This window comes from Trichoplusia ni, chromosome 4 (genome assembly GCF_003590095.1).
Source record: "Trichoplusia ni isolate ovarian cell line Hi5 chromosome 4, tn1, whole genome shotgun sequence".
NCBI classification, from domain to species: domain Eukaryota; kingdom Metazoa; phylum Arthropoda; class Insecta; order Lepidoptera; family Noctuidae; genus Trichoplusia; species Trichoplusia ni.
Genome location: NC_039481.1, coordinates 15215910 through 15232409, shown reverse-complemented (window position 1 = coordinate 15232409; position 16500 = coordinate 15215910). Strand labels below are relative to the sequence as shown.

General features: G+C 35.9%; 2 protein-coding genes across 4 annotated transcripts; both read right to left on the bottom strand.

Annotated features, from left to right (window-relative positions):
• Window positions 1-14: 14 nt before the first annotated feature.
• LOC113493179 (venom serine carboxypeptidase-like) lies at window positions 15-13133 on the bottom strand. 3 transcript variants are annotated; one of them, XM_026871020.1, is made up of 9 exons: window positions 13068-13133; window positions 9782-9901; window positions 8871-8935; window positions 8155-8717; window positions 5228-5340; window positions 4807-4977; window positions 4103-4270; window positions 3261-3520; window positions 15-721 (listed from the first exon to the last, which is right to left on the bottom strand). In XM_026871020.1, exons 2-9 carry the CDS (start codon window positions 9875-9877, stop codon window positions 589-591), a joined length of 1569 nt encoding a protein of 522 aa, XP_026726821.1. In that variant the 5' UTR covers window positions 9878-9901; window positions 13068-13133; the 3' UTR covers window positions 15-588. The 3 variants fall into 3 exon arrangements, with proteins under 3 accessions (XP_026726821.1, XP_026726820.1, XP_026726822.1); XM_026871019.1 differs by lacking the exon at window positions 13068-13133 and having other exon boundaries at window positions 9782-12706; XM_026871021.1 differs by lacking the exons at window positions 8871-8935; window positions 9782-9901; window positions 13068-13133 and adding an exon at window positions 9099-9757 and having other exon boundaries at window positions 16-721.
• Window positions 12781-16161, bottom strand: LOC113493183. The gene is made up of 7 exons (XM_026871027.1): window positions 15883-16161; window positions 15477-15679; window positions 14995-15177; window positions 14559-14625; window positions 14148-14270; window positions 13802-13918; window positions 12781-13234 (listed from the first exon to the last, which is right to left on the bottom strand). The coding sequence occupies exons 1-7, from the start codon at window positions 15890-15892 to the stop codon at window positions 13059-13061; spliced, it is 879 nt and encodes a 292-aa protein (XP_026726828.1). The 5' UTR covers window positions 15893-16161; the 3' UTR covers window positions 12781-13058.
• Window positions 16162-16500: the final 339 nt, after the last annotated feature.

Genomic DNA, 16500 nt, shown 5'->3' with positions numbered 1-16500 from the left:
ACAAAATATTAATTCTAACTGTACCAAAATGTTGCTCCTTTACTTAAATATCATAGTTAAACACATACAGTTGTAACAAAACTCTATCATCATGGAAAATGGGACTACAAATCATTTTGACACGAACTAGCATTCATAAATTAGCCCTAGGGACAGATTGATAACACGTAATTACCTATCGTATCCTGATTGTTGAAATCGTATGAGTGAGGTCAAAGCGATTGTTCGCTTGTTATTCTTTACAGGCTCCTATTTCATCTTAATGGGAGGAATTAATCAGGTTAGCAGCGTTTACTCAAGCCAACCCCAGCGGGTACCATGTTCGAAGGTTTACCACCACTTCTTTGTCTCTAATAATACTTTAACATGTGGTGGCAGTCTTCCAGAACTTCAAGCAAAGCCGCGCAGAGCATACTCAAACAATTCCATGACTCTAGCTCGAGAAAAAGAGTCAAAAAAGACCTCCAAGGCGTCGCAAGGCGTAAAAATCTTATGAAGGAAAGCAGCAAAAGAGCTAAATCTAAATCCAGATACTTAGCATCAACCTGAAAACTATCACATGAACAATCTATTGATGTATTTGTCTACTTACCCGGCTAGTTTACTATTGAAGATGTATGGGAACCTAGTCGCGTTGAGGAACTCTTCCGAGCCGTTCCACTTCCAAGTGCGATAGTTTTCTGAGGTGAACACACACGGTAGCATCAGATCCAGTTGCCCACTGAAAAAATTAATAGATTTTTCCTTTTTGTTTGTTGTGCTTTGGTTATAGATAGATTGATTAATAATAAATAAGTAGATTATTTGTAATTACAACTAAAGTTCATTGACTGACAAATGATTCAAATAATTACGCGTAGCACGGTTCTTAGGCTACGATAGAGGAAACACCGCAACGTAGCAATGACAACATTAATTATTATATTACATTGGACCCCTCTACCACCAACTCCTTAAGGTGCCTTTAGTAATCTTATTGTAGTTGTGAAAGCGATATAATCCAAAAGCCGTAGAGCGGCTTCTCTTTTCTGTCTCTCCAATAATACTACTTCGAAAGACTTTGGTACGACCTCAGGCACGTCAGTACAATTTTATGTTCTGTGCCTCAGTTATATGAAATTGTGCTAAATAAAGTATATCATACAGTATGTAATAAAAAACAATGCTCGATTGTGATACTATCTCTTATTTCCCGGAGTCTAGGTCAAATGACAATGAACAAAAAACTATATGCCACACATATGTATGTATGGTCTGTCACCACACAACTTGAGAGAATACTGGAGTTGTACCAAATCTAGATAACAATAGATTTATAATGCAAGTGACATGATCTTAATGTTTTGTAGTTGGTCGTACACTTTTACTGACGTCTACTAACCTGCTTTGGTTATGGCTTAATGTCTATATCGCAAATGTATTGCGATATTTGCGATATAGACATTGATAATGTGTATTTCATACTTTTATATAGAAAAAGGATAGTCGGTAAAGATATACATAATATGAGCTACTAACAAAACTAAAACTTTTTCCGTATCCGCTAGACGCTACAAAATCAATATTTTACCGGTCAGGTACGAATCAGACTTGCGGCACTGTACGTTCCCCACAAATAGAGTACTCATCCATCATTGATCAGATTAATGAGCGTACTAATTAATTATACTTTTATTTCATGGTATTTGTTAATCTATCATCATCATCTCGTTCTGAAGATACAGCCGAACAGAGAGCGAAGCCTTAATAAAAGGGTTCCATATAAACTTTGGCTAAGGAAACCCAAAAATATAAAAAAAAAAAAACTAGAATTGCAGCAGCTTGAAAGTTGAGCATTTTAAAATCGGCAAAAAAGGGCCCGAGAACGCATTGTTTAATATGTCGCCAATTGCGCTGCCTTGGACTTTAACGCATGTTCGACATACATACATACATACGTAGAACTTGTCAACCTCGAGTGACCTACATACGGTGTGCCTACGTCTATTGACCTGGGTATGGTTATGTCGAGATACTTGAAGTTTTCAGTCATATCTGTATTTTTTTATGGAACAAGTAGATATGTGCTCAAGATTGCCGCCTTAAGATGGAAATAAAGAATTCAGCAACAAGTCTGTTTGTATGTCTGTTAACACAATGTACTTAGATCCGTCATAGGCCATAGCTAAACATTGAATTTCTATAGATCAATAATATGCTTTTCTGTTTTCCTAGTCGCACTTGACCGGTTTGATTATTTTTATTCGTCTCGATTGATCTATGATATCGTAGATACGAGTATAAGAAAAAATATGCCCATATTTTATCATGAAAGTTGATTTGCGATGGTGACACCAACAGAGTAATTCAACTCGTGTCCGTCATTTGTAAACAATGAATAGTTATAATTATCCTTTCATTGTTAATGTCTGCCGTATTTCCCGGAAGAGAGAATTATAATTAAGTAGATATATCTTTTATACTTGCGATATTGGACAAAGCACAGAAATAAAACGTGATTTGGAAAATCCAGCAATATTTTTCAATCTGCACAAAGTGTTAGTGTCCAGACTTCTCAGCCAGAATACTTAGGTGTACGGGTATGAAGCCTGGACACTCCCACATAAGGAAGAGAATAAGCTTCTGATAACAGAAAGAAAGGTTCTTCGCAAAATCTTGGGACCTGTGCAAAGGACCGACGGGAGTTGACGATTACGAAAAAACACCGAAATTGAAGAACTCACAGCCATCCCGAATGTCATTGGAGAAATAAAAGTTCACAGATTCCGATGGCTCGGCCACGTCGGATAGGTGGGAGAAGATCGCGGTGATAAGAGAGCGTATTTGGGACGACACAGCTGGAATGATACAGTTGAGGCGGACCGTCGGGTGCTTCACGCCGATGATTGGCGAAGTGGCCAAGGATCGGGTAAAGCGGCGCTCTCTCGTATCAGAGGCCAAGACAAAATTTGGGTCGCTGAACAAACGGAGTAAGCAAGTAAGTATCCAATACCGGCTGATGAAAAACTTAAAAAAAAGCAACAGCAACTTTTATAAAGATTCTGTTTGAATTTGCAGATCAGAAAATTTGCCCTCGGAAATTACCATCTGAGTTATCCGGAAACCTAACAATTATTCATCAAGGGTGTGTTGAACTGCGTCAATGAGATCAGAGTCGATGCGTCGATTCTACGGGCCCTAAATTGACACCATTTCACACATCAACCATACAAAAGAAATATCTCAATGTCCCAAATAACAAAAATCAAATAAGAACTTACCAATAAGCGAGTACTTTGTAATGCTCAAGCAGTCTTTCGAACATCGGCTTCGTCGTACTTAAGAAGTCCGGCGCCATCTTGACATTCACCGTCATGTTCACCCACCCAAACTTTATATCTCCTACGTGGATGGCCCTCTTGACTGGAGTCGTTCTTAAAAAGTTAACATACCGACCGACTACCAGCTCGTCTTCAAGGAAGTTGTATGCATGCTTTTGATGTGATAGGAATAGTAGCACTGTTACCAGACTATTCCATTTCTGTGGAAAGAAAGTGGAGAGATCAGTTTGGTTGTAATGGAAGGATTTGAACATTTGGTCAGTGACTTCCGAAGCTTAGTTGGTAAAGCAAATGTTGCGTTTAGCCTGTAACAGCGCATTCTATTCCCGTCTGAGGTTTTAATTATATTATTACTAGCTGACCCGGCAAACGTGGTTTTGTTAAGTGAATTATTTCTAGTAGTATGTATTTTTTAATGCCATTTTTTAAATTGTTTATTGTGAGCAACCCTTAGAGCTATGAAAAATAGATGTTGTTCTATTTTCAGACCTACCCAATATGTATACAAAATTTCATAAAAATCGCTCGAACCGTTTCGGAGGAGTACGGTAACTAACATCGTGACACGGGAATTTTATATATTAGATGTTGTTTGATCTTAAACTACAGAAAACGTTTACTCTCTTTAGTAACCCCCCTTCATTAAAAATAATAGCATAAATACACATACTCCAATGTCAATAAATATGCGAGACAATATTGAAAATGTCTAAACCAATTTGTACAGGACTCTACTTACAAGTGCTATAACAACCATTATATTGAGTAGAAAAAAGACTTACGTTTTTTGCTTCACTACTATTGTTGGCATTAATGGCCTGCTGGAAGGAGTCGATCAACGGCTTCGCAATCTCAATCTGCTCCTTCTCCAGAAGCCCGAAGTAATAGAACGGCCACGCCAAGTGAGATATCATGTCGGGGTCAACATACGCGTTGCCGATTATCAAACCCTATGGAAAGAAAGGTTTAGACGATAACAAAATGCTAGCCTTAAGATGGCTCAATGTGCACAGACACACTCAAGAATAATATTAATAAGGGGAGTTAGCAGTGGCGTAGCTGGGGGGGGGGGGGGGCGATCCGCCCCGGGCGCCACTATCAGGAGTGCGGCAAAATTGAAAAAAGGCGGCAAATTATCATGAAAAATTTCGATCTTCCGCGCTATAAACAAACAGTTGTAACACTTTACTTCGTGACAAATGAAACAAGCGAAGATCCCAGCTACGCCACTGGGAGTTAGATTGTTTTATAAATGGGTTTCGTTATCATCCTCTCGGCCTGAAAAAGAAGGTCATAGGCTTTATGCAGACGTAAACAAAGTCTGGTTCAAAAGTATTCGTGAAGTTCTCTCTTGCTCATGATCAAGAACTCCTATTTAATCCCAAACTAGTCATACATTCTGGTAAATACTCTTGAGTATACCCGTCCAAACTTAATTTACACAAAAACATTTTAGATCTAACGCCATTGAATGTTTTCATCATACCTCCAGATTTATATCGCTCCCGATTTTGTCTTTCCGTTTATGTATCTCCATAGCCATAGCGGGCACGTACTTCCCGGCGTACGACTCGCCCGCCAGGAACAGTGGAGCTGGCCTCAGCTCAGGGAACATTTGCAGGAACTGCTTCAGAGCTGTGTAAAGGTGTTGGGAATACTGCAAGAAGGAGAAAAGTGACAAGTTGGTGAGCATGGACGTGATGGAGGGATTTTTTGTTTCATTATTCAGTACAATGAGAGAACTATAGTCTCCAGGCGACTACTATACCGAAATTTATTTCGCGGTTTTTATTTAGTTATGTTGCCTTGTTTTTAATTGTCCATCTTTCTTTTAAGCCGTTTAGCCGTCCATCATATTGTAACTTTCTGTCAGTCTTTTTTGCGCAACAAAGAGAACAAAGTCTTACCGTAGCCATATCCTTGGCGAATCCATCTTCATGTTCCGTAAAACTGTATCCCGTGCCCACTGGGTTGTCGATGAACAACAGAGAGTGGTTGCTCAGCCATGAGTAAGGATTCCCTGGATTTTAATTAACATTATTAGTATTGGTGGTTAAGTATACTATCTAGATCTAAAAATAAAAAAATACCGTCAAGTGCGAGTGGGACTGTGTACACCTCGCGTCACTGAGGGTTCCGTACAAGTAGGCGAAGAAAATACAGTTGACCTAGGCATCTAACTAGGATTTTATTTTATTTGAACTGCTGTTGTTTATCTATAACAGTTTATAAAATTCAGCGTGATGACAGAAAGACGGACAGCGGAGCCTTATTTAACTACTTTAAGAGTTCCGCTTTTAACGTTTGGGCACGGCAGCCTAATTTAAATAAGGTACAACTTCGCGATAATTTAGTTCTGATCAGAGTCTAATTACCTAATCGACGTGATTCACCTTTAACTAACTTTAATTAATCATTCTCATTTACATATTCCTAAAACTTTTACTAGTAATTTACATATTAATCGCGTTAACAATTATTAATTTATACAAGTTATTACCTTCAAATACGTACCTATGTAACTTAAGAGTCCAAATGACATAATATAATAACCTCCAACTAATTAAAACGAACAGATATTACCTACAGCTAATAAATTATTCAAATGAAGACATTATGCAGTATTCCTTGTACCTAATATAAAATTCGTATGCAGTAACGCGTATCTAGTTACGAGGTACCTGCCTAACGCAAAATAGCACAAGCAGTAAAATAATGAAAGACGCGGCGTTATAAATATAATTTAATTTTTAAGATAAATTTGTATAAATTATAAATCCTTAAATACGAAAAAATACTACTTGTATATTGTAGTTCTGTAACAGCTGACGTCACGAATCATCACCTTTTGCAACAATGCAATTAAATAAAAACAAGTTTATTGCCAACGCAAAATGTTAATAATGCGGTTTTTTTATTAGCGCATAGATAATTAAATACAGACATAATAATTATGGAATTCTAATACTCTTTTTTCCTGGTTCGTAATTGCTGTATTAATGCAAGAAATACTAAGGTGAGCCGTTAAAATACTATTTCTTGCTGTGTTATCAAAATCTTTATGATAGCATATTAAGTAGGTACCTCGGTAGTATTTTCGCAAGGTCTTGTGGTTATGTATTTTAAGGAGGTTTGTACGAAATGGTTTTATGCATTGAATCGTTGAAATGTATTGCATAAAATCTGAATTGACGAGTCTTTAAATGCTTGAAATTAATGGCGATATAAGTATGGCACGTTCAACTTTTGATACTGATTCGGTAAACTTGTGAATGATTCATCAGCCTAAGAATTGCAAAGGTTTAGCAGCAATGCGATTCGTGAAAAAGAACAGTCTTACTCTTCGGTTGACATAAGTCAACAACATCGATGTTTGGTAAGTTTTTAGCAGAGGCCTCGATGCTACTATAAAAATTGCGGTGGTCAGATTTTTATATATAAGTTAATTTTGTTGATAGTTTTTTGTTGGTGTTTTGTGCCGATCTTGATTGATTGCATGACATGCGGTATAACGATACCTAATGGCCAATACTACAAACCGTAAACCTTAGCATAATTTCTAATAACAGGAACTCAAGTAGGTACCGTTAGAATAATGATTCCAAATACCAATGACCGATACATCTATCTAATGTGACCCTCGCGAACTGGCAATTGTGAACTAATCAAAAACGTAATTTTATGTTAATTTTAATTAATATTCTAAAACGTGACTCTTAATTGACATTGGCGTACTTCGAACTGCTAATGTATAACATTCCGCGAGCATACCTACATATATGTACCTCCTACTACGAGAGAATAGGTCCACTCTGAAGACAGACATCGTCCAGCTTTCTAAAAGCTTCAGCTTGTTAAAGTTTATTGAACTTACGCAAACCAGTGTAAAAACCACGTAAGAATACGATTATCCAAAATACGAATACGATTGTCCTGTGCCCGAGGTTGAGGGTTTGATGCTAACGCAGACAGAAAACAAATGACTTCTCCAAAGTTGTATGAACATTCTTTGGAATCTGGAATCGACAATTCGCAGTGGGTAAGCTGTCATGGTGATCATTGCTCAAACCATCCCTATGGGAATTGGCTTGTGTCCAACAGTGAGTGATTTAAAAACTATTGAAAGAAATGAGAGTACAGTCTGTTTCTGCATTTATCTTGTTATTTATGAGTTACCAGCGAAGGTATTACCCGTGTAACTTGTATGCAATTTGCTATAAAAGTACTTCATGACGTCACGCCTTGCCTAACTCTAAGGGGAAAAACGTTTAGTGACTTAGTAGGTCGAACGTTATGCTTGTTTTCCGTAGTTACGCAGTAGATAACTTCCTACGATACTGATATAGCAATTGAATAAAAATAATTAGAAACTGGCCGTGAATAGGCTCAACTGTTCTTCCGCACGTTGACGCAATCGATAAGAAACATTATGATACTTGAATAACCCTTTGAGAGTAACTAATACTCATCGACCCCAATTCTTTAGAACTGTTAAGTCATCTTCTCCATTTCGAATGGTTTGATGTTCAGTCTAGTGTCAGAATTTTTATCTGCTCGTAGGCCTTGGTTCAATACGATGTTGGTTTCATCACGATGTTTTTCTTTAGAGTTAACAACAAATGGTAATTACTTAGTAATACGCACATGAGCTCGAAAAGACATTGATGCCTGCCAGAGTTTGAACCTAGCACCAGGATGCTTATACCACTAGGCTGTTGGTTAGTCAAATGGGTTTTCAAAAAAGGCAATCTGTGGATAAGCTCCAACCCTCGCAAACATTGACAATACTTGTTAAACTTTACAATAAAGTAGATATAATATGAATTTGACTTACGTTTCAAGGTCTCGTTGATCACAGTAAAAGGACCAATTTCATCAAAAAGCCCGGTTAAACTGGAAGCCCCCGGGCCGCCCTGCAGCCAGATTATCCAAGGAGTGGAGTTCAACGGCTTGTTTGCAACGGGGAAGAACCAAAAGAACAGGTTCGAGTTGTATGTTTCGTTCACAGTGAGGAAACCGGAATAACTCTTAAATCCTAAGAAAAGCTTTGAGTCAACTCTAGCACTCTTCCGCGCTTCCTTCACTTTCCCCTCCTTTATCAATGGAGTCAATATCAAAGCCGTCCCATTGTCAATTTTAACTTCTGGTGCACAAGGCTCAAATTCATTGTTATCATCTGAATCATTGTCTGCTATATTTTCTAATAAGGTTTTGGTAACACACGGTTTCTTAGCGATTGATATATTTACGTGTATTAAATTCCCTTGAACTGCATTGTCTACATTTTCAATATCTATATGCGTTTTTATAATACTTTCGTTTTTTGTAAGTGGTTTAACTCCTGCCACTAAGTTAATATCATCATGATGTACGTCGACTGCGACCCTGCCATATACACTGAAAAACAATAGTCCATTGACAAATGACTGACCTCTTTAATAAACGTAAGGCACCTCATTCATCTTTAAAAAAAGTTAAAAACAACGTTATATCGATAACAGAACATCGTTATTCTCACAACGTCTGTTAGATATGGTAATATCAACTAACAAAATGCATCTGACGCAGGGGAAGACCTCGGAAGTTGGCACGCAATTTCGTCTCTTGACATAAATCTGATAAATAGCAAACAAAATACGACTTATTTCAATAGGTCAAGACTCATACAACGTAACTAATTTGCACACTCCTCGTTAAGATACAGAACACAGATCAAAAATGTCTTCTCCTCTTGTTACAAGAAGACTCCAAACACTGGAAACAAAGAAACGAACTTACTTTATAATGCACAGAACTACAATAAATATCACATGCTTCATTATAAATTGGATTAGTATTAATTAAGTCGATACGTTCTGGCACATGGCTGGCGGACTACTATACGTTGCGACATCCCTCGCTATTCATATCACTTGAACTATTTGATCCCGCGACATCGATTCACTGATATAACAGAAATTCGCTTCAATTTGTGCGTTCTACAAGAAAAGGTGGACGCCGACTTACATTACTCGTGTAACTTGAACAATAGAACGTAACAGTAACAGTACCAGTACCTATAGGTACATTTTATATGTTAATTGTTGTCATTGTCTATTTTTTATTTATGTATCCAAACATAAATCTTAGCATTGCGAAGACTTGACTTAAGCTATAGTCTACACAGCATGATTTAACGAGAGTTAATTCAAACGACCTGGTGTAACATGCCCAATGTTTTACTATTTAACTTGATTCCGAATGTCACAGTTTTCGATGTCGGAGGTATCGGAGTTGTTCTTCAGGTATCGGAGGTTGGAGTTCTGGAGTTTGTACTCCAACGAACAACCCAAAAGGCATTTAGGCAGTTGAGTCCGGGGGTTGGGAGTCTTTAGTCGGTGAAACTCTGACATAGGTATCGCAAGAGATTCACACCCGGAAAAAAAAGAAAAAACTCACACTCCCCGGTCTTATTAACTCACATAGGGTCGGGTGCTTAAAGCTTCAATCTTGTAGAAAACTGATCCCCTCCACAGCAGAACTAGCTCCCCGTTGCGTGTGGTGCCATCTCTCTTCATCAGCTTTAGGTGTTAGTGGGTCCCCTATTAAACAAGGAATATGTGGTCTGCTACTCTGGTCTCCATAAAATAAATTCTATACCGTTGTGTAACATAACGCTACATCATTCAATGTATTAAATCGTCTTGCATACTGCGGTACATATGGTATCATTAAAAAAATCCACGCAAAAGCTTAACATTCGCTCCCAGTCACCGTCCACCTTTAAACTTATTAATGAAATTACGTTACAATGCTTGTCTTGAATTTGGTTTTACCCACTATCGCAAACACATGTTTAACTACAATAGGCCTAACACGTTTATCCAATGTTACATTGTATATAATTAGATAAACTCATAAGCATTGAATCTTGGTGTGAGCTATCATAACGTTACGCGCGACATGCTTTACATATGGGATAACTAGGGACCAATATTTGAAGTGGTAATAAAAAAATAAAAAAAGCAATTGGACTCGTACATCCAAAATAAACCCTGAGTTACAAAGCATTAAATGTAAAAAAAAACCCGACCCAAAAAGTACGCAATTACCACTTGAATTATGGAATCACTGGAAACGACATCCGAAAATCCGTTTCATTCCGGTATTCCACAGTTTCATAAGTCACATCCCATTTCCAGCATCAGGTCCTCGGCAATTGGAAACGTGAAGAGAACTAGTCAAGACAATTTCTCTCTCGATTTACAAAAACGTAGTCCAGGGTTACGTCTCCTACCTTCGAGCCCTATCATCAGACCAGCTCAGAGGTTCCAGATTTCCAGCATCAGGTCCTCGTCAATTAGAAATATAAAGAGAACTAATTAAGACAAATCCAACGAGCCTAACCTCGGAAGGTTTACTAAAAAGCAGTCCAGGGTTACGTCTCCTATCTTCGAGCCCTAACAGCAGACCAGCTCAGTGGTTTTAGAAGACATTAGTGTTTCAAATATCAGATCCCACATATGCTTGCAATTAAACTGAGCGTGTAACATTCACATGACACACTTTAAAAAGAATTAAATTCGGATCATCCGTTTGGTTGCTACGCTGCAACAGACAGACAAATACACACACACTCACGTCATACTTATAACACCCCGTCGTTTTTGCGTCGGGGGTAAAAATACTTATCACACGGATTCTGATAAATACTTTGCTTTAAACTCAAAACAAGTGACACATAAACATTGAATTTCCCTGCCTAGAAAATGGGCATCGTAAACTATAGGAAAATCTTGGGAAAGTTAGATAGGAGAGGTTAAAGGGATTAATAATGATTCATTAAGAAGAAGTCAAGATATGATTATTTATTATGACTTGAGATACAGATATGTATACCTATAGATATTACTTTGTAGACCATACAGAAGCAAATTGTAAGATTTCTCCCAACAAGTATGTTGTGCCAAAAACTAATAATAATTCAGATAGTTCTAATAAACAATAGTTTATCTACAACTAATAGAGATGCAAGTCACGTTGTTTTGTCTTTAATCATAAACTGGCGCCACACGACCCTTGATAAACAATTTATAATTATTATTAACTAATTGATAAATGACTAAGGTACCTAACTTAGGAGATTAGTAAATATTTTTTTGCATTTTGGAGGTAAACCATCGCCTGATGTGTAAATTGACCCTTCTGGTTACTGCGTAGGGTAGAAATCATACTGAATCACTTGATCATGCGTTTGAATAATAGGGAACGATTTCCACTAAATGACTTCGGATTTTAATGGAATACGTGAATAGACATAATAATACGGTAAAACACTTGTTAGAAGAAACAATTAGGTAATTGATAATTAATTTACGTATACTACACTGACTCGACCACGCTACGTTGACTTTCCAACCAACTTTACGAATAATATTTTTATAATAGGTGTTGTATTTGAAAGTATGTATTACTAAAGGTACCTAGTACTCACATTGTGATAGCTAATATATGTAGACTTAATAATTGCGTATTTGACTAAAAAATCTAACGAGTCTGTCAGTTAGATTTTCATCCATTTTCTCGTAAACAAAAATAAATTGCTACAGTAAGTTGAAATCTTGTGTGACGTCACTGGTCATTATTTTTACCGACAACTGACATTATCAGCCCCTACTTTTACAATTTCATCAAAATCGATGCATTCTTCGTATATCTTTATCGGTTAAATACAAAATATGTATCCAATACTTTATTTAAATCTAACTGAAGGACTAATTAGATGTTTTCAGTAAAATACCTTATTATCTTTTATTGTTATGTTAAAGATCGCAACATTAATAATAAACGGTAATAATACAACTTTATGCTAATTTCTATGTGAATAAGTAAATACTAATTATGTATGTACATTGGTATCTACCGTTCTACGAGTCAATAACTATAAAGTATACGAATAAATGACTAATCATTTAGATATTATATTGATTTCACATAGTGTTACCGTAAAGTTTCCTGCTGTCTTCATCACTTAGGGCCGATTTTTCCAATCGTTATAACTTTTATGTGACGAACATGTTTGACGTTTTGACATCTTTTGTATAGAAAATATGTCAAACGGCCATATTTATTCTTCAGATAGAAGTTAACTGATGATTGAAAAATCGGACCTAAAGGTGTAAAGTAGCGACAGGTATAGAAGACATCTTTAAAAATAAGATATTATTTATAATACTGGGATTTCTATAACTATTACAACTTTAAAATTTCCTTTTTTTTGTTAATATATTGAACTAGAAGAATAAAATAGTGTTGTGTTGCTATTTAATCTAAACCTGATAGCAATATGTCATGTTTTTTCTTTGTGTATGAATGTGTGAAGAGAATATAATTAATGAACTTGAGAGAAATACTTACCAAAGTAAATAATAATAGATTGCTCAAGATAAAATATCAAAATTAGGCCACAAACTATCTTGTACAAATGAATAAATTTAAGTTTTTAACTGTCCAAAATTGAAACATATTATTAAACACGACCAAAACTCCGTAACTAAACATACCTAAAGTACTCTAAAGTAAAAATCAGTCATCAAAATTATATCAACTAAATTCTTATAAACCTACTTAAAATAATGACTAAAACGTAATTCACATACCAAACGGGTATTATATAATAAATAATTCTGAATATCACATAGTTTACATATAATACAGTCAAAGAATACTAAGCCTTAATATAAGGGATTAACGTATAAATTAGTTAACACTCATGGGACGGTAGTGCTTGCTCAAGCAGTCTTTGATCTCCGACATTATGGTAGCCAGTCGAGTGATCTCGCCGTGAATCATTTCTAGTGATCGCACTATCTTTCCATTTTCAAATATCTTTTGTCGTTCCAGATTCAGGAATAATGCGGCTTTATCGTTGCCATCTGGAAATTAAATACTACCGTTAATTTTTGGTGGGAATAAAAAATAATTTGGAATGAGGGGAAACCCGTAAAGAGGTTGTTATATAAAAGCTTACTAAAAGTCATTTTGTGTTATTTATTTTTTCATTTGAAAAAGAGTATTCAAAACGAACTCATGAACAATTATAAAACAGTTAAGGCTTAGGTTCAGGAAAAAACGTACGACAATCTTTTAAGGAAAGGTAGACGTGACACTTATAGTTTCGAGGGTGATCAACCTATAAACATAATTGCATGTACATTTTCCTGCCTTGTTTTAGATCACACATAAAGAAAGTACCTGTTCTCGGTTTCAAATTACTGGTTGGTCAAAATAATATTCAAAATGATGCAACTGCGGTTTTCTCACGCGTATTAATCAGGATTGCACGACTAGTTTCGGATTCAAACTTGTCGGGCAAGCCCGATTCTCACGACAGTTACTATGTTGGTCAAAATATAGTTAAGTTTCATAATTTGCTGGTAAAAAATGCTCAGTAGAGCTCGAAGTTAGGAAGGCAAATAAATTATATGAATGAAAAAAGTTACCTGAGTCCGTATTTGGAACTTCCGGTTTAGTTTCAGACTGGCTGTTTGAATCAGTCTCTAAGGAGTTGATTGATGATTGCCGCAACTTAAGCCTCTTTGACGATCTTGTTTCAATACCTTTTATAAAAACAAAACAACAAATAATATTTCTAAAAAGATTGTACTTGTGACTGAAAAAGGTTTAAGATATTTATTTTATTTTCTTATTATTTTTATTTCAAATAAAGTGTTTTAGAAAATTATTAAGAGAGTATTACTTTTTAAATTAAAATGTTGTACGTCGTTGTTTACAATAATATGCGATATACATTTAATTATGTACAAATAATGATGTGTATATGTTTACCTTGGGCGTATTCAAGATCTCCACTTGCAGAATCAAATGACGGTTTCCGCCGCTCTGCGGCAACTGATCCAGCAAAGTTATCCATACCACGTCGTCTTTTAGTACCGCTGGTTGAAGGTTGCTCTGGAAATATTCAATCAATTCGATCAACTACCCTGTGCAAAAAACTTAAAATATACAACCAAAATAAATGAGGGTAGTCGAGTTGTAAAGGTCACCACGTTAAACGCGAACTCACAATGCGCGACAAGCGTAATATATGTGTGATCATGGCTGAAACTTGAATGTATGCAAAACAGAAGCAGGGATTAAATTGCATAGGCCAGACTCGCTTTAAATGAGTTGCATGCCAGAGGAAAGTGCAAAAAGGCTTTAGTGTATAGAAGTTACATAAACCAGAGGGGAACTTACCGAAATACTGATTGATAGCACTATCTTCATTATTATCTGCGTAATTCTGTATTGCTTCATCTAAGCTCTGTAATGTAAATATGAAAATATTAAGATGTTTTCATAATTATGCATTCTTAAATGGGAAATCATATTTTTTTTGTTCCTCTATGAAAACTATTATAGTAGAAATTTTGATTTTGAGATTGGTAGATTTAGACAATTATTGTCTTAAAATGTTAATATTTTGCATAAAACCTTTTCTTATCATTGTTAATAAATATGTTAACTAAATGATTAAAAACATTAGGTTTAATTAATTATAAGCTAATGATCAGATATTGTCAGCTATTTAAAAACACTAACAATTAACTGTTTTAACCCTAACCTTGTTGTGAAATATTAATACATTTTTCAATGTTTCTCAGTACTCCATAAAATTTCTCATCATACATACCGCTTCAGCCAATGGATCATTAACAATCATCACACCCTCCATGCTTTCTCCGATAATATTCATAATGGTTTCCTCCATCGGTGATAAAGGCAGCATGCCCTCTGGCAGCGGTCTGTTACTTTCCTTAAACACCTTCAACTCTAGAGCTCGACGTTTGACACGGTACTTCCAGTCACACCAGTACTAAAAATAAGAATATAATTTATTTGAAATGGTACTTGTAAATACTTGTAATAGGACTGTGCCTGCTCTAGCTTTGAAAATCTGTGTCATAGTAACTTTAAACTTTATTAAGTCACACAGCGGGTCTACTGGTAGAGATTTCTTAAGACACAAGAAAAAGATATTTGGACATGAACAGACCATTTTATAAAGTTGTATCATAAGGCCTATAATGGTATACTTTTTATACTTGGATAACAATTTTCACCTTTTCATTTCTATGAGGTGATAACTTGTTTAAACAAAATTAAAACGCATACCTTAGACCAGGCCTTTCCGTCTTTCACAGCTCCGTTTTTAATTCCGTTTAGCTTCTTAGCACATGAGTTCCATGTCTTGATGGTGTGAAACTTGCCTCGACGTCGGCGGCCCCGTGAGAGACCCTTGGCCAAATCAACGTGCCCTTTTAAGAACTCTAGAAGAGCAGTCAACTGCTCAGGGGACACTTGTTTTCTTCTAACTTCTGCAAAACAAAAGAAACTCGATGCTGATCAAAATATTTTGGACGTTTTTTTCTATGTTTGCGTTCATACATTTACACTTCTAGTATTAACTTAACAATTTGCCTGCTTTGTAAACAGTGTTATTGTCGTTATTGGTTTTCCACCTTTACTAAATGAGGTGATCTATTCAAGCAAACGGTCAGAAAATAATAAAAATACGTACCTACGTCCATTTTGCGTAACTTGCGATTTAATTTAATGATTGTTTTGTAAATGGAATGTTAAAAACCGTTAATGATTAATTGTACCGCAATTAGCACAGCTAATTTGTCAACAGATATTAAAAAATATTTCTTCTAAGTATTAATATCGGTTTCAACTCATCTCGGAAATCATTATCGTCCCACTAAATAATCGACCGAAGTTTCCCCCTGTTATTTGATCTGTTTTACCGACTAAACAGGGCAAAAGGGTGCGCGCGCAACGTTCAATAAAACATCGCAACTTTCAGCGCTTCAATCATGAAAGATCGTTGAATTGTTGAATTTTTATTAATCACAATATTATATTATCGAACAGTAACAACTGTTTGTAAACAAGAAATTACCGATAGTGATATGAACACATGACATAAAAGACAAGATTGCCACTTAAAAATAAAAGCGCTGAAATAAGGTTTTCTAGTTTAAAGTTTATCATTAAATTATAAATAATAGCGGCCTTTATGTAATAACAAAGTACTAAAAGTATGTTAAACAGGATATAGGGTATGTACCTGTAACTGTCGAGAGCCTTACAAAATCATTTTATGAAGCACTGTATAGTAAAGCTTTCAAGCGCT